We start from the raw sequence: 24,996 nt of genomic DNA on the forward strand, positions 1-24,996 counted from the left end.
TCTAGAGGCCAAAAGAGGGTCTCAGCCCCTGGAACTGGAATTACAGGTGATTACAAGCCTGGCGTGTGTGCTGACAACCAAACTCACCTCCTCTGCAAGAGTTACAGGAGAGTGTTGGCTTGGCCATTGTTCTGTGGTGTCTTAGAGTACTGTGGTACTGTTGACATGTTTAACCTGCTTGTATTTGAAGGTCTAACTCATCTCATCACTATGGATTTACACCAGAAGGAAATCCAGGGCTTCTTCAATATTCCAGTGGATAATTTAAGAGCTTCCCCATTCCTGTTACAGTATATTCAAGAAGAGGTAAGCTAGCTGTAACTTTATTTAATCATCTGGCATGATACAGTTTTTGTTTCTTTGGGTTTTCCTTAAAGGACTAAAACTTTCTGTATTCTGCCTAAAGAACTTTCATATTTCATAAGTGCAAGTCTCTAAAAGTTCATATCTGTTCCAAAAAAAATTGGGGGGGGGTTCCAGACAGGGTTTCTCTGTGTAGCCTAAGCTGTCCTGGACTTGCTTTGTAGACCAGGCTGGCCTCAAACTCACAGCTATCTGCCTGCCTCTGCTTCCCTAGTGCTGGGATTAAAGACGTGCACTACCACCCCTGGCCTGTAAAAAATTTTTTTTGTTCAGCTCATTTTTCCTGAGTTTTTATGTATATGGCTATTTTGCTTTCATGTATGTATGTGTGTGCCTGGTACCCATAGACACCAGAAGAGGGCATCAGGTCTCCTAGAAATGGAGTTACAGATGGTTATGGACCACCATGTGGTGCTGGGAATTGCACCCCAGTTGTCTGAAGAACAAGCAGTACTCCAAACTGCCAAGTCATCTCTTTCTCACCCCCTTCTTGTATTTATTGCATTTTGAGTTCCACATTGCTGACTTTTCTTGCATGGTTCATATTTCTCATCCATTTTGATGGCCTTTCCCCCTAATGTCTCATTTCATTAGCCCCTCCTTTAATATCTGAAGAAAAACTCATCTCTTTAAAATACTATCTGCTCTTAAGCTGACCCTTTGTTGGGCCACACAGAAGCAGGTTTTGTTCTCTATAATCTTGCCCCAAAAGTTACCCCAATTTTTTAGTCTTACAAATATTTGTGATCTGCTAATTAAGAAGCCTTTTATGATTTTGGTTAATAGTATTTTACTTTTAGGAGCTGTTGTTAACACATGCAGTGTTTCTCTGTAGTAACTTTTCCAGAGAGCTTCATTTCTCGGTGCTGTATTTAGGGCAGCGCTTTAGACAATTCTGGAGCATGTTTTCTGGTTGTCAGTCCAGGCCTTCCCCCGGGCCTTGTTTTTAGAGTGCTTTTGTTTTGCCAGTGGTTTCATTTGCTTGGCTGTTCCCTCTCTTTGGCAGGGTCTCAGTGTGTTTGGTGAACAGACAAAGGCATAGTATTAGTTACTTACTGTCTTCTGTGGCAGGCCTTCTGACAAAAGCAGCTGAAGGAGTAGGGTTTCTCTTGACTCACAGTGTTAGTTACTGTCCGTCATAGTGGGGAGGCCGCTGGTCACACAGCATCCACAGTCAGGAAGCAGAGAGGTGAAGGCTTCTGCTCAGCTCAATGTCTTCTTGTTCAGCCCAGGACCCAGTCATCGTTGCCACCCATGTACAGGGTGAGTCTCCTCCTCAGTCAGACCTTTATGAAAACACTCATGTAGGCACACCCAAAGGTGTGATGGTCTGAGTCCACTTAGGTCTACAGTGCAGACACCATAGCAACCATGCATAGTGAAATGATTCAGAAGAAAGATGTATAGAACATCTGCATGTTTTCTTTAAAGTTATATGTAAGATATATTAAAGCCACTAATTAAAAATAATTAGTCTTTCAGTCGGTTTGTTTACTGGTTTATTTTGACATGAGGTTCTATTTTGTTACCCAAGCTGATCTTGAACTCTGGATATCAACTAACCCTCTTGCGTCTTCCAACTGTATCTGGCCATAACCTCCTGAGTGTTCATCCTAGATCCAGACATAACCTCCTGAGTGTTCACCCTGGATCCGGCCGTAACCTCCTGAGTGTTCACACTGGATCCAGACATAACCTCCTGAGTGTTCACCCTAGATCCGGCCGTAACCTCCTGAGTGTTCACACTGGATCCGGCCGTAACCTCCTGAGTGTTCACACTGGATCCGGCCGTAACCTCCTGAGTATTCACCCTGGATCCAGACATAACCTCCTGAGTGTTCACTCTGGATCCGGCCGTAACCTCCTGAGTGTTCACCCTGGATCCGGCCGTAACCTCCTGAGTGTTCACACTGGATCTGGCCATAACCTCCTGAGTATTCACCCTGGATCCGGCCATAACCTCCTGAGTGTTCACACTGGATCTGGCCATAACCTCCTGAGTGTTCACCCTGGATCCGGCCGTAACCTCCTGAGTATTCACACTGGATCCAGACATAACCTCCTGAGTATTCACCCTGGATCCGGCCGTAACCTCCTGAGTGTTCACCCTGGATCCGGCCGTAACCTCCTGAGTATTCACCCTGGATCCGGCTGTAACCTCCTGAGTGTTCACACTGGATCCAGACATAACCTCCTGAGTGTTCACACTGGATCCGGCCGTAACCTCCTGAGTGTTCACTCTGGATCCGGCCATAACCTCCTGAGTGTTCACACTGGATCTGGCCATAACCTCCTGAGTGTTCACACTGAATCCGGCCGTAACCTCCTGAGTGTTCACCCTAGATCCAGACATAACCTCCTGGGTGTTCACCCTGGATCCAGCCATGACCTCCTGAGTGTTCACACTGGATCTGGCCATAACTTACTTCTATGAGGTTGGCACTTACTGTGTGGGCCAGATTGGAGTTAATTGACTTGGTTTCTGTCTTGGTCTAACACTTGAGTCCTTATGTACAGCATCCTAGGGGATTTCCTCTCTCCTCCCACATTTGCTTATTAGCTTATTTTTTTCCTTTAGCCAGTTGCTGAGCTGCTTATCTGGATTAATAGCTTCCTCCTAGATTTCTTTCTCATCAAACCTTAATCTTTGTATTTATAAGAACTTCCTGTTTTGCCCTCTGAAGAGACAATGGGCCTACTTTTATTAGAGTCCTTTGGTTTTATTAATGGCTTTGTTGGCTGTTATACTGTCTTTTGGCAGGGTGCAATGTTATTTGATGAGTCAAAGAAGTGCATGAGACAGTTCAAAAAAAGTTCCTAAGTGAATACATTTTCTGCTTTCTTGCCTGAGAACATTAGGTAGGTGTGTCTTTCTGCTGCATGCAAGTCGAGTCAGCATTTTTGTTCATTTACTGAACACTTGCTACCTAGCTGGCCTCCAGATGCTACAACCACCTGTGTTAAGATTCATAGTGTTGGGGCTAGAGAGATGGTTCAGCAGTGAAAAGCACTGGATACGTTGCCAGAGAACCAGTTCCCAGGATCCACAAGGTGGCTCACAATAGTCTGTGCCTCCAGTTCTCGGGGGTCCAGTGTCCTCTTCTGACCTCTGCATGGTACGTAGACATACATATAGAAAAAACACCTTTACACATACAATTTAAGGTTTTTGTTGTTGTTGTTTTTAATTGCCATGGCATGTGAGGAAACAGTAAGGGGAATGTTCTTCGGTGGAACAGTAGCACGTATGAATTGGTTATGTTTACAGAATAGAGTTTGAAAATACTGTTGATATGAAATCAGAAACAGAAAACTGCTTCTCAACTTAGCAATGGTTCTGTTCCAAGCATCCAAACATGGTAACGACAACATCTTCCCTAGTCACCACTTTATTGCTGAGTACTTAATTTTCCAACAATGAAAAAGTTCCTGAGGTGGCTGATTATTTAGTTCTCAGGGGGGTTTTGTCTTGCTTTATTTTTTATTTTGGGGGGACAGTCCCATTTAACCTAGATTGGCCCTAAAATCCTGATCCTCCCGCCTCTACCTCCTGCCTGCTAGGGTTATAGGCATGCACCACCTCACCTTGCTCTAGTTACTTGGTTTTTCTTGGTTTGTTTTGAGATAGGTCTTACTATGTAGCCCAGGCTGGCCTCAACTCACAGTGTTCTGCCTGCCTCTCTGTCCACTGAGTGCTGGGATTAAAGTTGCTACAACACCTGTCTGTTACTGTTACTTTGTTGGTCTCAAGGGCTCTTAATGTCTTTTTTTTTTTAAGAGGCTGACTTTTCATAAATGACGTTCCTCAGCATGAAGTGACTACAATGTGTTTGTCACCTGTTTGAACCACAGTATTTTAGATATGACATTAGCTTGGATTCAGGCTCAGTGAATATCATCCTGAAAAGTCTTCCTTTATCGAAACAGGTTCATACCAGCCTCCTAGGTAATCCAATTGAGATTGCAGGAACACACCGCCACACCTGGTTTGCTGTGTTAATTCTTTTGTTTTGCTTTGTTAATGTGTGTGTGTGTGTTATACATGTGTGTGTGCACATATGTGTGTACACGCATGTTGGTGGAATCCAGAAGCCAGGGTTCTGTGTCTTCCTCAGTTCACCTTGCTTTTTGAGGATTCATTGGTTACCTTAGAGAGCTGCCTGTCTCCACTCTACTCTCCCCACTCCTAGAAAGAGGGTTACAAACACAGCTTTTATGTGGGTGCTGGGGAGCCAGGCTCAGCCCATACTTGTATAGCAAATCAGGTTAGTGGCTGAGCCACCTCTCCACTCTTTCTGTTAACTTCTTAAGAAGAGCATCTATACTACATTACCAAGTTTTTCTGTACTGAGAACATTTCATCTTTGGTTTTCACAGGGAGATTTTACTTTGAACTTTTTCTTTTTTTTGGTGAAACTTGAAGTGACCAGATGATCCTTTTGAGCCTGTTAGAAGGTTCGTGTGTTGGTTGTTGGAATAGCCTCTTAGACAAGTTAGTAATCCCGGCCTCTTGTCTGTCACAGATCCCGGATTATAGGAATGCTGTCATTGTGGCCAAGTCTCCAGCCTCAGCCAAGAGGTAGGTGGGACTCACCCCATTGTCTAGATTAGGCTGCAGTGGCTGCCCCGAGCCCCAGTACTTCTCTTCCAGGGATTAATTCAGTGTTATCCTGCCAATTCGACCTGTCATGTCGATATTTTACTTTCCTCTTTTCTCTCCAATCCCGGCCTGTGACTGCCAGTCAATTCTTAACCAAAGCCATCCCACTTGAGGAGTGCCGACCTAGCGCATCCACGGGTTATCTCCAGAGCTGTCAGTAAAGCCCTGCTCCAGGGATTTGGTGAGGTGTCTCAGAGGGTAAAGGCACTTGCTGCCAAACCTGACACTTGACCTGAGTTCAATCCCTGTGACCCATATGGTAAAAAGAGAACCAACTCACATTATTTGTCCTCTGCCCTCCATACACCCCCACTCCATGTTAAGTAAATAAATAATTTGAGGGGGGGCAGTTCTTGTTTGATTGTTTCAAATAGGGTTGCTCTGTGTGTGACCCTGGAACTTCTTTGTATACCAGACTGGCCTTGAACTCAGAGAAATCTGCCTTTCTCTCCCTTACAAATGCTGATATCAAAGGCTTGCATCACCATGCCTGGTAATAAATGTAACTGTTAAAAATCCTACTTAACCTACTTTGTTTACTGCCTCATGGTCAAAGAGCTTTAGTGACTTGTTATCAGACTTGTATCTCGCTGGCAGGCCGGGTGCCTGTGTTCATGCCTGCCTGCGTGCGTGCGTGTGTGCACATGTGTGCGTGCCGTAAAGTGACACTTACTAGACGGAAGCACCATAGGGCAGCTCATAGGCTGTAGAGCAAGCCAGGTTTTGCCAAGGGTAACTGGTAGCTTGGTGATAAACTACTGTAGACTGCATTGTGGTTGAAAGGTTTCCCACATACTAATAATCCTTAGTACTTTCTAGAAGAACCACACTGCCCCAGAGAGGGGAAGCACAAAATCACATGCAGGATTCCAACTCTTTAAAAAATCATTTTCCAGTCAAATACCGTGACTCACTGGATCTCTAGATTATAGATTTATAATTACTAATACAGTGTAATAAATCATGTACTTCCTTGCTTTAAAAAAATGCAAGAAGCAAAGTGGCATGAAGTGCTAGGGACTGTCAATACGGAAGGATGTCATATTTCTTCCATGTAACTTACACATATCTACTTATCTTTTGGGAGTGTTGTTGTGGTCATCATCGAGATAGGGTCTCACTCTGTAAACCAGGCTGGCCTCAAACTCACAGCGATCCTCCTGCCTTTGTCTCCAAGTGCTAGGACTAAAGACATGTGCTACTAACACCCAGCTCCCAACTATGATCTCTCTTTCTCAAGATTTATTTTATATATATATATTTCATATATATATGAATGAATGTTTTGTCTGCATACCTGGTGCCCACGGAGGCCAGAAGAGGGCATCAGATCCCCTGGAACTGGATTGTAGATGACTGAGGCTCCATGTGAGTTGGCACCTGAAGCTGGATTCTCTGCAAGGGCAGCAAGTGCTCTTTATTACTGCGCCATCTCTTCAGTCCTGCTCCTGTGATCTTTAAATCATCTCTAGATTGTATAATTTCTAATACAGCGTAATAAATAGTGTAATCTTCTTACTGAAACAAGGCAATAAGCAAAGTGTATCCATATTCAGTATGGAGGCGAGTGGTTTTCTCTGGTTAAAATTGAATCCACAATGCAGACGCTGAGAATCTGGAAGGACTGAAATCTTTTCACAGTTCATGGCCTTTATAGTATATTTACAATTATGTACTACTGCCACCTGTCACTGCTTGTTAGACTTTATCATCATAAAAAATCACCCTGTGGCCATTAGGTAATCACCCCATCCTTCCCCTCACACTGCCCCTCAGCAGAAGAGACATGCCTGTCTGTCTGCTTTATAGATTTGCAGTTGCAAGTAAATGACCTGTGGCTAACTTTCTTCACCCAGCACCATGTCCTCAAGGTTCAGCCATGTCTCTTGTGTGACACCTATCCCCTTTCCAGTGGCTACTAGCTGAGGTGATATAAACTTAATTTATTATTGCTGCTGCTATTTTGGTATTGGCATGGAACTCAACATCAAACATGCTAAGAAAGTGCTCTGCCGCTGAGCCACACCCTAGCCCTAATACCAAATCATAAATATTGGGATATTTGGTAATTCTTATTAAAGTATTTTCTCTGTTGTGACTCATCATCCCCTTTTCTTTGAGCTCAGACACACATAAGCATACAGCTCACCTTTTTTGTTTAACTGGGTAACACAGCCCTGTTCCTGTGAAGGCTCTTCATATTTTCCTTAGAAATGTGAATTGATTTTTGTTTGTTTGCTTGTTTTTCTGTGGGGTTTTTTGGTTTGGTTTGGTTTGGTTTGGGGTTTTTCAACACAGAGTTTCTCTGTGTAGCCTTGCCTGACCTGGGCTCACTTTGTAGATCAGGCTGGCCTCAAACTCACAGAGATTTGCCTGCCTCTGCCTCCAAAGGGCTGGGACTAAAGGTGTGCGCCACCACGCCCAGCGCGAATTGATTCTTGATAGGACCAAGCCAGTAGTTCCATTTCTTGGGTGTGCTTGAGAACTTCTGGTGTCACAAGACAGTAATGTCACGCTTTCTATTGACGAGAGTCGAGCCTCTTTATAAAAATGCACCTTGCCAGCAACTGCGCATGGGTATAGATTTCCTGAAGTGATTGCTAGCACTCTAGCAGCACTTTTCCTCAATTGTGGAGCAGGTGGGAATGCTACATACACCCCATCCCCAGGAAACTGTTCCCCAGCTGTCTTCTTCATAATCATCTAAGTGCAGTCCTGTGCCTGAGGTGGAACTGATGAGTCAGTATGGTCTCTCCCTCTCCCTGGTTCTCTTTAGCCATTTTTGTGTGCTTGTAGATAATGCCTGCTTTTAGTTGTTATTGGTGTTGGAAAAACAAGACTTGACTCATTTGGTCCTGTGTACTTGATAAGAGGAAGATGAAAGACCCAGGGTCCCACACAGGAGTCTGGCCCAGTGGGGAGGATGGACATGCTGTGTAGCCGGGGTCCTGGTGAGGCAAGGTACACAGCAGTGAGTGGAAATGGGTAAATTGAAGTTAAAAGATAACATGACTACGCCGAGTGACTTTTGCTAATATGACATGAACTAGAGACACCTAAGAAAAGGAGACCTCAGTTGAGGAAGTGCCTCTAGTAAATTGGTCTGTGGGACATTTTCTTGATTAATGTGGGAGAGTTCAGTCCATTGTGGGTGGTACCACTCACTACTGGGCAATTGTTCCTAAGTTGTATAAGAAAGCAGCCTGGGGCTGGAGAGTTGGGTCAGAGGTTAAGAGCACTGACCGTTTGTCCAGAGGTCCTGAGTTCAATTCCCAGCAAAGACAACCATCTATAATGAGATCTGGTACCCTTTTCTGGCGTGCAAACACACATGCAGGCAGAATACTATATGTGAATAAGTAAATAAATCTTAGAAGAGGAGGAGGAAGGAAGGAAGAAGAAAAGAAGCCTGAGCGAAGTATGGGGAGCAAGCCAGTAAACAGCATTCCTCTGAGGTCTCTGCTTAAGTTCCTGTCTTGGCTTCTCTCAGTGGTAGACTTTAATCAGGAAATGTAAGCCAAATAAATCTTTTCCTCCCCAACTTGGTTTTGGCCATGGTCTTTATCATAGCAACAGAAAGCAAAGTAGGATAATAACATAGCATGGGAAACTGATTCTTTTGTTTGTTTGTTTGTTTGTTTGCTTTTTCAAGATAGGGTTTCTCTGTAGCCTTGGCTATCTTGGACACTTTGTACACCAGGCTCCAGGCTGTCCTCGAACTCACAGAGATCTTCCTGCCTCTGCCTCCCAAGTGCTAAGATTAAAGGTGTGTGCACCACACCCGGCAGGAAACTGATTCTTTAAAAGACAGCTGAAGTGGCTGTGTTAATATCTGACAAACTGGAGCAATGATCAGTCCCCAAGAATAGAAAAGGCCATGTCTTCAGGAAAGCATAGTAATTGTATTCATTGTAAACTAAGTAGCAGGTTTTCTTTCAAAATACAATAGCTATAAGGAGAAACGGATGTGTCCTCAGGCATGGTCAGTAGTCTCATCCCTCCCCGGTCAGGAATCAGCCCAACAAACAGGAAGGCTGCCAAGCACCAGGTCAGCCAGGTACTACAAAATAGTTCTGTGCTGTAAAGCAGGTGTTGAGTTTAAAATGATTTAAGTTGGAGCTGGAGAGATGGCTCAGCAGTTAAGAGTACTGGCTGCTTTTCTAGAGGTCCTGGGTTTTATTCCCAGCACCTATGAGCATGTACGTACTGTAGACAGAACACTTACACATGTAAAATTAAATAAATTTGGAGGGGGAGAGAGAAAAAAAGAGAGGAGGAGGAGAAGGGGGCTGGTGTCTAAGAACTCTCTAATTTCAGCTCCAGGGAATCCTATGCCCCTCTTGTAGCCTCCTCGAGCACTGTACACACATGGTGTACAGACAAACATGCCTGAAAATTTTAAAAATATGATTTAAGTCATATAAACTGTAGGCATAAGGTTATTGTGTAATTCAAATGCTTATTTTGGTGCCTACTAATATCTTGTTAAAATCCTTGTTCTGAGACTCTCCTGGCTCAATGTTGTATAAACACTGCTCTCCAGTTCTCCCCTGCTATGCCAATAAAAGCTTACAGCCAATCGCTGAGCAGGGGAGAGAATAGGGCTGGACTTCCTGCCAGCCAGGGGAGGAGCGGTTAGAGGAGGAAGTAAGGGAGTCAGCTAGGGGCAGAGGAGGGGAGCTGAAGCAGGGAAAGCTACAAAGTGCAAGTATCTCTGGGATGTATACTGGGAGGAAGCCAAATTAGCTTAGTTAGTGGGCTAAGAATAGTGCTATGAAGCTTGTTACAATAATATAATAGAGTCTCAATTATTTGTGTAGTAGCCAGGTTAAGAGAAAAACAGAAACACTTTTTATAAAAATAACTATAACAATAAACTATCCATTTTTAAAATTTTTGACAGGGTCCTTCTCTGTAGCCTACACTGGCCTTGAACTTAAAGCCTTCCTCCTGCTTCAGCCTCCCAGTGCTGGGACTGCACATAAGCCACTGCACCTAGCTAGATGCAGTTTGGGTTTTTTTTCCCTAAAGACTGGATTTCTCTGTATAGTCTTGGCTGTTCTGGACTCAGTTTGCAGACCAGGCTGGCCTCAAACTAGGTGCAGATTTTAATGGTGAATTCTGTCACGCATTTATGGGAGAGCAAATGCTAACTTTGTAAAGCGTCAACAGGTGCATTCGCCTTGTTCTGAGGGCTTCATCACCCTGATAGCTGATGTCCCGGTGAACAAAGAGGTAAAGTTCTAAAACCTCATGTTAGCAAACTGAATTAACAATGTGTAAAGATGAGCACATCATCCGTCCCCTTTGAGGTTGGTGTACAGCGTTTAAAGACCTATGGATGTCAGTCACCATATTAGGGAGCAAGGCAGAGAAGCCATATGATTATCCGACTCAATCTGGCTTACGCAAAGTAAGAACAGAAGGGAACTTTTTCATCAGATAAAGATGTGTAAAGAACTGAGAGCTGATATCCCAGTGGTGAAAACTGGTGCTGTCCCCTGCTCTGGAACAAGACACAGCGTCTGCTCCTCTTTCCCTGTATTCTGAGGCACTGAAGTTCTGGGTGGTGCAGCTAAGAACCGTCCGAGTGGATGTGGGTGCAAGGATGGCTTGATCGCTTACATAGGGCACAAGCGCTTCAGTACGCTTGACGATAAAAGAACCATATATGCTAGGTTAACACCTTTAATCTCAGCAGGAGGCAGAGGCAGGAGGATGTCTGCATTTCAGTACAGCATGGTCTACGTAGTGAGACCCTGTCTCAAATACAGCACCCATGTCAAGCAGCTCACAGCCGAGTACTTACAGAGGACAGTCCCGGGGCTACGATGCCCTCTTGTAGCTTCCGTGGCAGCTGCACTCATGTGCATGTAACCACACCAGGCACATCTGAACATAGAATTACAAATAAAATGAAATTCCTAATAAAAAACTAAAAATGAGGAAATGGAAATAACTCAATTGCCTATCAATAAGTAAATAGATAAGCAGCAATATATTCTTTATTGATAGACTGTAACACGGCTGAATCTCCAAAGTATGTTGAGTGAAAAAGTAGGACACTGAAGGCACACTGTGATTCAGCATGCACAGAGTACGTTAAGCTAAGTGCACAGTAAGTTAAGCTTCTTGCCAGAAAGCAGGTCAGTAGTTACCAGGGCCAAAAGTAGGAATTACATAGGGCCACAGATTTTACTGGATGTTAATAGATATTTAAGTTTATTGTCTTCATTGAGCTGATGCCAGTATGGGCGTATATCTACCAAATTAGAAGAAATTATTTGTAGAATACCCATCTGCTGAATCTGTAAAGTTCTCAGGTTTTGAAGTTGTGTGCTTGGAGTACAAAGTTTCTTTTATTTCCATTATCCCTTCATAAAGCTTTTAAAAAAATTATTATGTGGCCAGGCAGTGGTGGTGTACACCTTTAATCCCAGAACTAGGAGGCAGAGGCAGGTAGATCTCTATGAGTTTGAGGCCAGCCTGGTCTACAGAGTTCCAGGATAGCCAAGGCTACACAGAGAAACCCTGTCTCAAAAACAAAGCAAAACAACAACAACAAAAATTAGCATGTAATACTTAATGAGTGCTTAAATGGACTTTGTTTCATATGGTTGATTCTCAGAGAAGTCTCCCAAATAGTATTAGCAACTCCAAGAAAGAAAACTTAGGGCTGCAAGGACGTTCCTTACACATAGGTTCTATTTGGCCAATGGAAGCAGCTCTATTGTTTCTGAAAACAAAACCCCGATCCTTTGATTTTACTATTAAAGACTGAGGAGCCAGATGCTGTGGTGAAAGCCTACTAGCTCAGATGCAGAGAAAGCACTCAGCTGACCTTCCTACTCAGCTCACGTCCCAGAAGGAAAAAGCCAAAAGCCCCTTCTCCTCCACACTGTCTCAAATAGCCCTCAACTCAAAGTCCCTGCTTTCTGTTCACTCCCTGTCAGCTGGTTTCTGGTTTCACCTCTTGACCTAAGGTTAACTTTATTTAATCCTGTTACAGAAAGCTCTTGGATTAAAGATATGTGCTGGGGCTGAGCCACACCAAACAAACAGATTTTTACAGTCCACAATCTTAGAGTTCACAATCGGATCAAATACCCTGCAACAGCAGCTCCCCTGTAGTCTCCTTACTCAGTCTTCCTGGCTCTGAAGTGGTCATTCTCTTTGCTTGCTTGCTTGCTTGTTTTTTGTGGGGGGTTTTGTTTGTTTGTTTGTTTGCTTAGTTTTTGTGTGTGTGTGTTGTTTTGTTTTTCTGTGTAGCCCTGGCTGTCCTGGAACTCACTGTGTAGACCAGGCTGGCCTCAAACTCAGGGATCCGCCTGCCTCTGCCTCTGAAGTACTGGGACTAATGGCGTGTACAGCCACCGCTAGGTGGTTATTCTCTTTGGTAATTACTCCTTTGGGAGACACATTTTGCTCATGTCCCTTAGTGACTTGCCTGGCTATTGGCAGGCTGAAGTTCTTTGTATTTTTTTGTTTATGTCTAATGTTATTTTCAGGGCGCAGTCTTTTGCAGAGCGTCTGCGTCTGGGAATCGCAGTGATCCACGGAGAAGCCCAGGATGCTGAGTCTGACTTGGTGGATGGCCGGCACTCCCCACCCATGGTCAGGAGTGTAGCTGCCATCCACCCCAGCCTGGAGATCCCAAGTAAGTGCCCACAAGTGCCTCTTTGCCACTGTTCTCTGAGCTGCCTGAATTTGTGGAGGGGATATTTTAATATGAATTCTCTTCTTCATTGTATTATTATTATTATTATTATTATTACTACTACTACTACTATTATTATTATTATAGATTTATTTTTGTTTTTATGTATGTGCATTTGTATGCCACGTATGTGAGAGTACTCACAGAGGAAAGCAGGTGTCAGATCCCCTAGAGCTGGAATCTCAGGATATTGTGAGCCACCTGATGTGGGTGCTGGGAACCAACTCAGGTCCTTTGGAAGAGAAGTAAATCCTCTAACCATAGAGCCACCTCTGCAGCCCATGGGTTCTCTTTGGTGTGTGTGTGTGTGTGTGTTAGTTATACATTCATGCATGTTTTCAGATACACGTGCACATGGAGGCCAGAGGTCTGTGTTAGGGGTTTTCCTCAGTGCTTTTCATCTGTTTGCTTGGTTTTGAGACAAAGTTTCTCACTGGCCTGGAGCTCATCTGCCATCATCCTGACTGGATGAGCAGCAAGCCCAGGGATCCTCTTGTCTCAGCCTCTCCAGCCTGGGGAGGACAAGAAACCACACTACATCCAGAATTTTTATTTATTTATTTATTTTATTTTATTTTTATTTGTTTATTTTATTTTATTTTGGTTTTCTTTGGAGAGGTGCAGTTTGAGACAGGGTTTCTCTGTGTAGCCTTGGCTATCCTGGACTCGATTTGTAGACCAGGCTGACCTCGAGCTCACATCAATCTACCTGCCTCTGCCTCCCGAGTGCTGGGATTGAAGGCGTGCGCCACCACCACCTGGCCTTATTTTTATTTTTAAACATAGGTACTAGGACCCAAACTTCTCACTCGAGTACTTTACTCACTGAGCTATCTCCCTAGCCTCTCTTAACTTTTGAGTTGACAGAAACTGATGACACCCTTCCTGGTTGAGTTATGATAGCTGTGAGCCCTTGATGATATGGCCAAATTTAGGGAGACTAGGAATGTGTTCAGCTATTTGGACTCAGGGGCAGTACCTCAGGGAGCTGCATGCATCTGTTCAGTGCATGTATCTCAGAGCATGCTGGCGGAAGCAGGAAGTTTCTTTATGCCCAAAACTGTTCAATGTTATGTTATATTGGATGCAAAGTGCTGGGCAGGTTTTATGTATTTAGCATATGATAAGGCCTGGCCAATTAGTGTTAAATTTATTTCTTTTCTTCTTTTTTTGGGAGGTGCAGGGTTTGGGGGATTTTTGGTTTTGGTGTTGTTATTGTTGTTGTTTGTTTTGTTTTTTGTTTTTTGCTTTGTTTTGTTTTGTTTTTGAGACAGGGTTTCTCTGTGTAGCCTTGGCTGTCCAGACTCACTTTGTAGACCAGGCTGGCCCTGAACTCACAGAGATCTGCCTGTCTGCCTCCCGAGGGCTGGGAGTATAGGAGTGCGCCACCACGCCCAGCTTTAAATTTATTTCTAAGTATTTTATTCTTTTGGGTAACATATCTGCACAGCTAACTTCAGCCCTCTAAATACTCTGAACTGCTTAGAACAAAAGAAAACCTGTATGTTGATAAACAAAGCTAGAGCACGCAGTTCTCTGTCTTACTAATTGATCTGGTATAATAAGATGCAGTGCTCAAGGCTCCGGAGGCTGAGACATCACAGACGAAGGTGCCGTCAGCCGTGAGGACAGGGCCTGCTCTTCACAAATCCAGCCTTCCACCTTGAAGGAGATCAGAAGGCTATCTCAAACTTTTGCCAGGGCACTGAATGCATTCCCCATGGCAGAATCTTGTAATCTTCCTCCTAATGGCCCCAGTGGCAAGTGTGTCAGCTGCTGAGCCACCTCCCCAGCCTGGGATTGCTTTTGTGGCTCACCTTCAGCAGAAGCAGCAGCACCTCCCTAAGTGCATTTATCACTTTCATTGTCACTTTGATAAAATACGTGACAGAGGCAGCTTAAGGGCAGGAAGGTTTTGTCTTACAGTTTCAGAGATTCAATTGTGTCACTGTAGGGAACGCATGGTGGAGGCAAAGTCCATGAGTGGGAGCAGGAACTTAAGGCAGGGACAGTTCACATGGCTGCAGTCTGGGAAGCAGAAAGTCCTGGACTGTAGTCAGGGCTACACCTCCATGACCAGCAATGCTAACTACTAAAGCCTTTGAAGGCTTTGTGCACCTTTGAGCGTTGGCACTGAGGTGTTTGTGTTTCATTCTGACCAGTGCTGATTCCTAAAGAAAAGCCCCCAATCACAGTTGTTGGCGACGTCGGAGGAAGGATTGCCATCATTGTGGTATGTAATTCTCCTTTAGTGTTCCCGCCATCCTGGCCCCAAACAGAAAAAAGGCAATAGTTTAAGGGGGGGAAAGTAGTATATGTATAGTTACCTGAATATGGTACAGCTGTTTGTTTTCATATTTTGAGAGGTTTTTGTTTTGTTTGTTGTTGTTTTTTGTTTTTCAAGACAGGGTTTTTCTGTGTAGCCTTGGCTATCCTGGACTCACTTTGTAGACCAGGCTGGCCTTGAACTCACAGCAATCCACCTGCCTCTGCCTCCTGAGTGCTGGGATTAAAGAGAGGTTATTTTTTTACAGTTACTGTAAAAGATAAAGTTAATTCTGTTTTAAATAGATTGGCAGTTAGGGTTGTAGTTCAATGAGGCCTTGGGTTTGGTCCCTAACATCACAAACACCAAAACTCACAGCATCATTTCATACACGCATACTAGATGGTACGCTGAAAATGAATCAGACGCCTGCAGCTCACTGCTCCCCTGGGGAGAGCCTGGGACCAGGGCGCAGCGTTTCCCGGTCTCTTCTCTCTCCCACCAGAGGCAGTGGTTAGCCCAAGGGTCTCCTTTCATGGCGTTACTGGACCTCACAGGCTGCCCAGAATGCATTGGGGCTGGAGTGTTGCTCAGCGATGCAAAGCGTTTGCTGTTCCCACAGAGGACCCAGCACCCACATGGCAGTTTACAACCGTATGTAACTCTAGTTCTAGGGGATCCAGCACACACAGGCAAAACACACGCACACATTGAAAAAGTAGAGACTTGAGCTGGAGGAATGGCTCAGCTGCTAAAGGCTAGGCTCACGACCAAAAATATAAAAAGTAGAGACTTGAGGGTTTATTTTTTTTTGTCACCCACATAATATATTTTCTTTAATTTAATACAAAAAGAGTAATATTCCACATACCACAACATACTTTTAAAAGTTTTTTAAGCACTAATTATTAAATGAAAATAAACTCATTGGGTTAACAATGACCACAGTATTATCCCTGTGAGTCCTGTTGATAACATCACCAGTAACAGTGTTTGAAGGACAGAGAAAGAAAATACAGAGGGAAATAGAGGCATTTTAAAACTACATTTTACCTAATGTTTAATTCTCCACCAACTCCTGTGTATCCCAAAAGATGCACTCAAAAAGACTGTAAAGGCATTATGTTAGGGCATGCCTCTGTCAGTTACCCAGAACTGCAGATCACTCATATTTACAAAATTAAAATAACCAATCAGGATATAAAATATTCAGTGGAAGAACATTAACACAGACCATTAGCCAGAGGAAGAAAATCCACAAAGATGGTAGCAGAAATAAGAAAGCTAGTGCAATCAAGACACACATACATTATTTAAAATAGTTTTCTCTGGTTAAATCAATGCACCTCACTCAGTCAGCAACTCCTACACTGTGAGAGGAGTAGATTCACATCCAGATTCCTGTTTGTCACTTCTCATCCAGGAATTATTTGCCAGTCAGCCTACGAAGTGAAAACACTCATCTACGCTGGCATTACAACAGATGTTTCACAATAGAAAAGTCAAATCATAAACCGAGCATGGTGGCGCAAAATCCCAGTACTCAGGAGGCTGAGGCAGGCGGATCTTTGTGATTTGAGGCTAGCCTGATCTACAAAGTGAGTCCAGGATAGCCAAGGCTGTTACACAGAGAAACCTTGTCTGGGGGGCGGGGGGAGCGGGGATCCATCTTACTCCCATCAGAATGGCTAAGATCAAAAACTCAAGTGACAGCACATGCTGGCAAGGATATGGAGAAAAGGGAACACTACTCCATTGCTAGTGGGGATACAAACTTGTACAACCACTTTGAAAATCTATCTGGCATTATCTCAGAAAACTGGGAATAGGGATTCCTCAAGACCCAGCTATTCTGCTCCTTGGAATATACCCAGAAGATGCTCCAGTACACCACAAGGACATATGTTCAACCATGTTCATAGCAGCCTTATTCATAATAGCCAGAACCTGGAAACAGCCTAAGTGTCCCTCAGTAGAAGAATGGATAAAGAAACTGTGGTACATTTGCACTATGAAATACTACTCGGCTATTAAAAACAAGGAAATCCTGAAATTTGTAGACAAATGTATGGAATTAGAAATGATCATAATGAGTGAGTTAACCCAAAAGCAGAAAGACTCAAATGGTATACACTCATTTATAATTGGACACTAGCCCAAGAGGCATGTCCCATGAAAGACCTCACTTACCAGGAAATTGGGATAGATGTGAGGACATCCTACTGGGACTCTTAAGTGAGAGAAGTATGGGAGAATGGGGAAATAGAAGGATCCAGAGGGTCCTAGAAAACTACAAGAAGAACATTATGGTGTGCAGATCTAGGCCCAGGGGTTCTGCTCAAACTACTGCACCAACCAAGGACAATACGTGCAGTAAACATCGAACCCCTACCCAGATCTAGCCGATGGACAGGACATTCTCCACAGTTGAGTGGAGAGTGGGGACTGACTTTCACATGAACTCTGGTGCCCCATATTTGACTACGTCCCCTGGATGGGGAGACCTGGTGGCACTCAGAGGAAGGATAGCAGACTACCAAGAAGAGACTTGATACCCTATGATCATATACAGGGGAGGAGGTCCCCCTCAGTCACAGTCATGGGGGAGGGGAATAGGGTGAAAGCAGGAGGGAGGAATGGGAGGATACACGGGATGGGATAACAATTAAGATATAATCTGAATAAATTAATAAAAAAAAAGAAAAGAAAAAAGTGAAATCATTATGGTAGTTTTTTAAGTGCACAATTTAAGAAAACTTCACCAGAGTTGCACCTTGGAAAGATAGGATCAGAGTATGCAGTGTAGACAAAACAGGCACCTCCATGCTAATTCGTCTTAACAAATAAAAACCCATTAGGAAACAAGAGAAGCAGCACCTGGAGCCTTGCCATTGTCACTAACGCTGTCTGTACCCGGTGGTCTGGCCAGTTATGTTACTGAGAGCTGCAATGGAGGAGCTGCTGTTGACTTAACATTTTAATTCTAGTAGAGACAAGCTTGTCTGGCTTGCAGTCCCATCACCTGGAGGCGGGGCAGACCCCATTCTTCAAGTAGCCTATAGTTTGGAAAGCAGACCAGACTCTGGAGCACTCTCCTTAATTAGGTTCTGAATTTCCTTTAATTTCGGGTGGTCTTTGTCAGCCACCACTGGAGGAGAACAGCCTCCCTGGTGGTCACAGTGATCCCAGTTCGAGCAAGATGCTCAAGAGCAAGCAAGCATCCTGTCAGTCATGCTTGTTGAGGAGATGGCCAACGCTGTGAACTTTAGTGCCTCAGCCGACCAGCTCCAGGGCAGTTTGCTGGATACATACCTGTGTTTCTACTCCAAACAACACAATATGGACAATGCTGCTTCAGCTTCCACTAACACAGTAGAAAACTTAGTCCTTGGAAGAACCAGCTTTACTCCTGTTAAGTCAATTTCGGTGCTGCCAAAGCCTCTGGGGTATCACTCTGTTATAACTGGAATTCCTAAGATCCGAGCTCCTTGTAACAGCCTCTGCCCCATACTAGTAATGTCTCCAAAGTACCTGATGGCTGTTCGGAACCTTTCCTGCATGTCACCGCAGAAAAACACAGTGCTCTGAGATGAGATTTCCCAGGCTTGTAAACTGGATCTGCAGCGGCACCAGTCGCAGTTTACAGTCGCACTGTGAAGCCCTTGGGCAGGTCCACATACTGGCCCCACTCCTCTGCAAAGAGTTGCACCACAAATTTGTGGTGCCTGTTGAGCTGGTCGCCGTACAGGCTCAGGAACTTCTAGATGAGCACATCATAGCCCGCACCATGGGCCACTGATGCGGGCTGTGAGAACACGGAGAAGCAGAAGAGCATGGGATGCCGCCCAATGGCACCCCTCCCACACTCCCACGCCCTCCCACACCCCACCTCCCACCTCAGCCCCCGCAGGCCTTGAGAGTTTATATGTAGTGTGTGTCTGCACATGGTGACTTTTGGCCCAGGCTGTGGTCGATCCACCTAGTGGTGCCATGTGCACTTGCAGTTGGTCTTCACTACTAGATAGTGTGTTGTGATTCCATACAGCAGATGCCTCTGTTCTCCACATTGGGAAGTTTTCTTTTTTCCTAATTCCCAACAGTACTGCTTTGAGCATCATTGCACCGTTTTCTGACCCGTCTGACAATAGTTTCTAGGGATAGCTGGAGCCACTGCCTTTGAAAGGGTTGTAGAAAAAGAAAAAAAAGGGGGGTTGTAGCAGGCACACACACACCATCATTGGTGCCTTGTATTTTTTCCTGTGGTTTGGTAATTTTGTTTGTACCCTTTCGGGGATCATGTCATTCCACAGTTAAGTGCCCGCTGGTTTACTTCAGGGACACAGTGTAGTGACAGAAGGTGCAGACCCAGCCCAGCAGCTGCAGTCTTCTCCACATTGGAGCTGGGCTTTCTTTTTCCTCTAGTACTCAGGGTTGAGCAGGGCTCTGTGTCTGCTGGACAGCATCTGCTGTTGGCTGCACCCTACCCCTCTTTATTTTGAGACAGTTGCCGAGGCTGGCCTTAAACTGTTTCTTCCCTTCAGTTAGAATTGCGGCTCAGCTTACTTTTCCTGCCTCAGCCTTTCCAGTAGCGGGGAGTGTTACATGTCTGTACTATTAGCTCAGCTTAGGTGTGCTTTTTAAAAAAACATGTTTCTTCTATATGTTGGGTAGTTCTTACGTCAGCTTGACACAGGCAAGAGTCATTTTGGAAGAGGGAACCTCAATTGAGAAAATATCCCGAGTACATTGGCCTGTGAGCAGGCCTGTGGTGCATTTTCTTAAATTAGTGATTGATGGGAGAGGGCCCAGCTCATGACTGGTGGTGCTGTCCCTGGGCTGGTGGTCCTGGGTTCTATAAGAAAGCAGACAGAGCAAGCCATGAGGGGCAAGCTTGTTCGCAGCACTGTCTATGGCCTCTGCAGCAGCTCCTGCCTCCAGGTCCCTGCCCTGACTCCCTCAGTGATGGATTATGTTATAGAACTGTAAAGTGAAGTGAACTCTTTTCTCCCCGAGTTATATTGTTTCATCACAGCAATAGAAACCTCACTAAGATGTTCTGTCTTGCAAAACTATGGTGTAGTAATACATACATGCTATGGCATGCACATCCACACAGTACACAAATACAAAAAGAAAGAAACAAACAAACAAATATTTAATAGAAAAGAACTGCCAAGCTTGCTGATACTGTAAAGAATGTGTTTCTAAAGACAGGGTCTCTCTACATAGCTCTGGCTATCCTGAAACTCACTCTGTAGACCAGGCTGGCCTTGAATATAGAGACCCACCTCTGTCTCTGAGTGCTAATATTAAAGGTATGTACCACCATGCCTAGATTTTATTATGCTACTTGTTTTTGTTTTTGTTTTTTCCAAGACAGGTTTTTTCTGTGTAGCCTTGGCTGTCCTGGACTTGCTTTGTAGACCAGGCTGGCCTCGAACTCACAGAGATCTGTCTTTCCTGCCTGTGCCTCCTGAGTGCTGGGATTACAGATGTGTACCACTGCGCCTGGCTTTAATTATACTTTTTTTTTTTTTAAGATTGATTTATTTATTTTCTATACAGTGCTCTGCCTGCATGTACACCTTCAGGCCAGAAGAGGGCATCAGATCACGTTATAGATGGTCGTGAGCCACCATCTGGTTGCTGGGAATTGAACTCAGGACCTCTGGAAGAGCAGACAGTGCTCTTAACCTCTGAGCCATCTCTCCAGCCCCCTATTATACTATCTTTAACCTCAGACCTTCACACATACAATATGGCCCTCGATCACGCATACACACACAAAAATAAATAAGTAAATATAATTGAGAAGTTTTTGTTTGTTTGTTTTTGGTTTGGGGGGTGTTTTTGCTTGTTTTTTTTCAAGATAGGGTCTCTCTGTGTAGCCTTGACTGTCACTTTATAGACCAGGCTGGCCTTAAACTCACAGTGATCCGCCTGCCTCTGCCTCCTGAGTGCTGGGATTAAAGGCGTGCGCCACCGTACCCGGCTTAATTGAGAAGTTTTTCAAAGGCCTTTCTTAGCTGGTGTCGGCTTTTATGCACTCCCAGCTACTCAGGAGAAGGAAGTGGGAGGATCACTTGAACCCAGGCATTCAGGACACCTGGACAACATAGGAAGAGCCCATCTCCAGTCAGACTTACCCTCTCACATCTTCCCATACAGAAGTAAGAAAGTGTTTGGGAAAACCTTAGTTCTATTACTTAGAGTTGGAAGCATCTAAAAGCTTTCCTGTGCATTTCAAAGTCATCCCGCAGACCTCCCTCCTTCCCAGGGCCTTGGGCCTGGTGGGAACTGCCCTGCAAATGATCGGTGCTGTACAAGGAGGGGGTGACTTGTGTGAGAAGCCTGGGAGGGCTAGAGAGGTGCAGGGACAGGAATATGCCACCATGGTGTTGAGCCTGAGCCAGAGATGCCATAGTACGCCCTGGTAGTTCCTTTCTTCTTAGTTGCCCAGCCTGTTTTTGCAAGTGTTGATGTGCCTTTTGCACTGTCTTTGATTTGATAGGATGACATCATTGATGATGTGGACAGCTTTCTTGCTGCAGCAGAGACCCTGAAGGAAAGAGGCGCGTATAAGATCTTTGTTATGGCAACTCACGGCTTGTTATCCTCTGATGCTCCCCGGCTGATTGAAGAGTCTGCCATTGATGAGGTAGTAGGGTTGGCAGTGAGGGTGGGCTGCCTGGGCACTGGCTGTCTACGTCCTTAACAACAAAGCAGGAACAAATACAAACTCAATTTAGTTAAGAATAGAAGATGCAAGCCATGAGTTCAACATAAGTCTGGGCTACAGAGTAAGACCATGTCTCAAAAACAAACAAACAAAAAAGGATGGATGAAAAATGATCATGTCTGCATTTCATTTACTGTGTAGCTTTCCCATTTGAATGAGGTATGGCCTGATTCAGTTGTGACTTTCTTATTGTGTCATTCACCCACTTGAGGTATGTGGTAGAGTGATGCTTAGAAGGCTCCAGCTGTGTGCTGCATGCCCAGCTGATTGAAGAGACAACAACCCTGAGGCCGCTTGCTGTCTGATGCTCTTGGTTCTTGTGACACACAGGTGGTGGTCACTAACACAATCCCACATGAAATCCAGAAGCTACAGTGCCCCAAGATCAAGACTGTGGACATCAGCATGATCCTCTCAGAAGCTATCCGCCGCATTCACAACGGGGAGTCTATGTCCTATCTTTTCAGAAACATAGGATTAGATGACTGAGCGGTTCTCCTGTGGCAGAACGCCCACAGCTCAGGTGGGAAGGCCAGCGTGCATGCTGGGAGGGCCCATGCCTGGCCAGGTACACTTGACCCTCCCTCCCTCTCCCTACACCCTCCTGATTGATTCCTGGGAAAGTACAAGGACCAACTTTTTAATGTCGGTTTAGGTTTTGTGAGTTTGGGGTAATTTTTATAATAGAAAGACCTCCTCTTAAATAAAATAATTAAAAACCTGATTGTTTTTAGTGTAACCATTTTAAAAAATACACTTGAATGAAAATTTTAAGCTCAGCCTTTTAAAAAAAGTTCCAAGTGTTCAAAAAAGTTAAATCAAATGATCTGCTGTCAATGATCTATAGTCAGAAAACCAAAAAGCTACTGTTGGTTGCAATACATTTTTAGAAATGCTTTTATAGAGTATGTGGCTGTATGTATTTTCTGCAAGAAAAAGAATAAAAGCTCGTGTTTGTTTTTTAACCCCTGTACATGGGCAGTTGTTCTCCAGCTGGCCTACGCAGCCACTGAAGGGCGGTCACACCGCCACTCACGTCGCTCTCTTCAGCTTCTGCACACTGTGCTTTCTCTGGAGAAGCAGCCCTTGCTCTTACAGGTGCTCAGAGGCCCTGTGAGTTCTTGACGTAAAGTCACTTAGTTGAAGCAGAAGTGGGGCTCACAGCCAGCATCAGTGTAGTAAGTCATGCTGGTGAGGAGGTTCTGTGAGGGCAGCATCACAGATGGCCAGAGCCCACTCTGGACAATATCGACCAGTACCTGGATACGGGCCGTGAGGATGGAGAAATAAAAACGATATAGGAAAAGATAGGAAAGATACAGCAAAAGAGATAAGAAAGAAAAGACAAATATTCGGGAGGACTAACAGTAAATACTGTAACCCCCAGTTTATTTCTCTCAGAGTTTTTCACAATATTCATCTGTGTGAACCAGAAGATTGCTGGAACAGAAACAAAAGCTAACAATCCCTTTAGTTATCTATATGCTTAGACTTCTTTCATCTCAAGGCCAAAGACGTACATCAAGCTCACATCCACACCTGGAATTAATAATAAACTTTCTTAACCAACACAAGGATCTTGCCAAGTCCTCAAGGCTGTGTGAAAGTTTGCAAACCAAGGTCATAAGTTCTCTGGCCTGCTTCTGTTAAGCATTTCAAAAAATGGCTCCCAACAGAATTGTCTGTCTATCTGTCTTAGACTTTCCAGTTTTAAGGTTTTTTTTTTCATGTGTGTGAATGTTTTATCTGCATGTGTGTCGTATGTATATGCCAGTGGTGCCTGCAGAGGTCAGAGGAGAGAATTGGATCTCCTGGAACTGGAGTTACAGGAGCTTGTGAGGCACCCTGTGAGTGCTGGGAACCGAACCCAGGCCTCTGCAAGAGCAGTGGGGATCTGTAAAATGCCACATGCTCTGAATAGCTGAGTCTCCAAGTCCCTGAGATGAACACACCACAGGTCGGCCCACTTTGGCCACACGTGTAGCAGAGCTGGAACATGCCCAGCGGTCCCTCCTGGTCTCGCTTTGCTTGCTTGTTGGCCTTAATCTGGATCTGAATTTAGCTAAACCACCAACTGCCTACCTAGCCTTTGGGTGATAATTAATATTTATATTGAAAGTTTTTTTTAAAGTTGCTAGCTTCTGTGAGTGAGTGGAAATTACCACTCTTAAGTGAAAGCCACTGTATGTCAGGCAATGTCCCATCACTATTAGCCTTATCGCCACTCCCTGTCTGAGGTACAAGGAAGCTGTCTCAGAGAAGCAAAGGGCTTAGACACTGAGTATTAACCAAACACCCACATGCCTGCCTCTGCATGAAAGTGGCACTGAAGTGGTACTTAGGGTCAGAGCAGGGTAGTGGCAGCCCCAACGACTTAGGCCAAGCCCCTCACCTGCAATAGGACAATTAGAAAAACAGGAGCTGTATTCAACACGGCCACTTTAAGAAGAGGAGCCAAGCGGTCCAGTGGCACCCCCTCCACCCGAGTCTATCTTCAGGGTCCCGGAGGTTCAGGTTCAGACTTAGTAGGCTTGCTTAGCTCAGCAGTCCTGGTCAAGGTCTCAGCTCTAGCGTTTCCTCTGAAGTGGTCTGACAAGTTGTACTTCTCTCTGGAGGACAACGTCTCCACCCCAGGCTTCAGCCTTTGCCTTCTCTCAGCCTGAGATTCCTGGGGAATTCTAGTTTCTTGGGGCCCAGCTCTCAATAGTCAGATAGGTATGGGATGCCTTATTGGTCAGGGAAACCCCAGAGGCTCCCAAACAATACACACTCTTGGTTGTCCGCCTGAATGTGATAGAAAGATACTATTGCTGAAGTCACCAGCCACATGGTTACAGAGCACAGAAATTAAGCTGGAACTGAGCCAGAAGCGTCGTCCCTGCCAGCCAGCTTTGTAGTGCCAGAAGGTGCCACTGAGGAAGGAAAGGTGATGGTTCCCGGGGAGGTGTGTCATCCTCTTCAGTGGCGTTCCCCCTGGTAAGTTGCCCATGGTAGGTGAATAACCTACCACCCACACTCCTGCAGGGGTCCTAATTGGGTGGAACACACTGAAAGCGTGCATGCTGGAGGGAGGAAGAGCGTCAGGGTAAGGAGGCCCAGTGAGAGAGCAGTGGAGGCGGAAATGACTAAACGCCATACATATGTGGCCCCGTGGATGAGAACAGCCCCCGTAGACCCATGTACCTAAATGCTTAGCCCCCAGTTGGTGGAACCAGTTAGGAGTGATGAGGACATAGGGCCTTGTTGGAGGA

General features: G+C 44.8%; 1 protein-coding gene, 1 long non-coding RNA gene and 1 pseudogene across 5 annotated transcripts in view; 1 reads left to right on the forward strand and 2 right to left on the reverse strand.

Moving 5' to 3' along the window:
- PRPSAP2 (phosphoribosyl pyrophosphate synthetase associated protein 2) overlaps window positions 1-22,710 on the forward strand; it is a 40,541-nt gene extending 17,831 nt beyond the window's left edge. For all 3 annotated transcript variants that reach the window (XM_084760911.1, XM_084760910.1, XM_084760912.1), the window contains 6 exons: window positions 191-306; window positions 4,887-4,942; window positions 12,532-12,680; window positions 14,903-14,973; window positions 21,518-21,664; window positions 22,076-22,710. In XM_084760911.1, coding sequence (XP_084617037.1) covers window positions 191-306; window positions 4,887-4,942; window positions 12,532-12,680; window positions 14,903-14,973; window positions 21,518-21,664; window positions 22,076-22,234 — 698 coding nt within the window. In that variant the 3' untranslated portion in view covers window positions 22,235-22,710. The remainder of the gene's footprint in view (window positions 1-190; window positions 307-4,886; window positions 4,943-12,531; window positions 12,681-14,902; window positions 14,974-21,517; window positions 21,665-22,075) is intronic.
- LOC311585569 overlaps window positions 1-24,996 on the reverse strand; it is a 138,797-nt gene that overhangs the window by 103,245 nt on the left and 10,556 nt on the right. The gene's annotated exons all lie outside the window — the stretch shown is intronic.
- LOC311585553 (isochorismatase domain-containing protein 1-like) lies at window positions 14,983-21,511 on the reverse strand (annotated as a pseudogene). Its single transcript has one exon. The product of its transcript is annotated as an isochorismatase domain-containing protein 1-like (transcript).

The sequence above is a fragment of the Acomys minous genome (genome assembly GCF_964271855.1).
Source record: "Acomys minous genome assembly, chromosome: 16".
In the NCBI taxonomy this organism is placed as follows: domain Eukaryota; kingdom Metazoa; phylum Chordata; class Mammalia; order Rodentia; family Muridae; genus Acomys; species Acomys minous.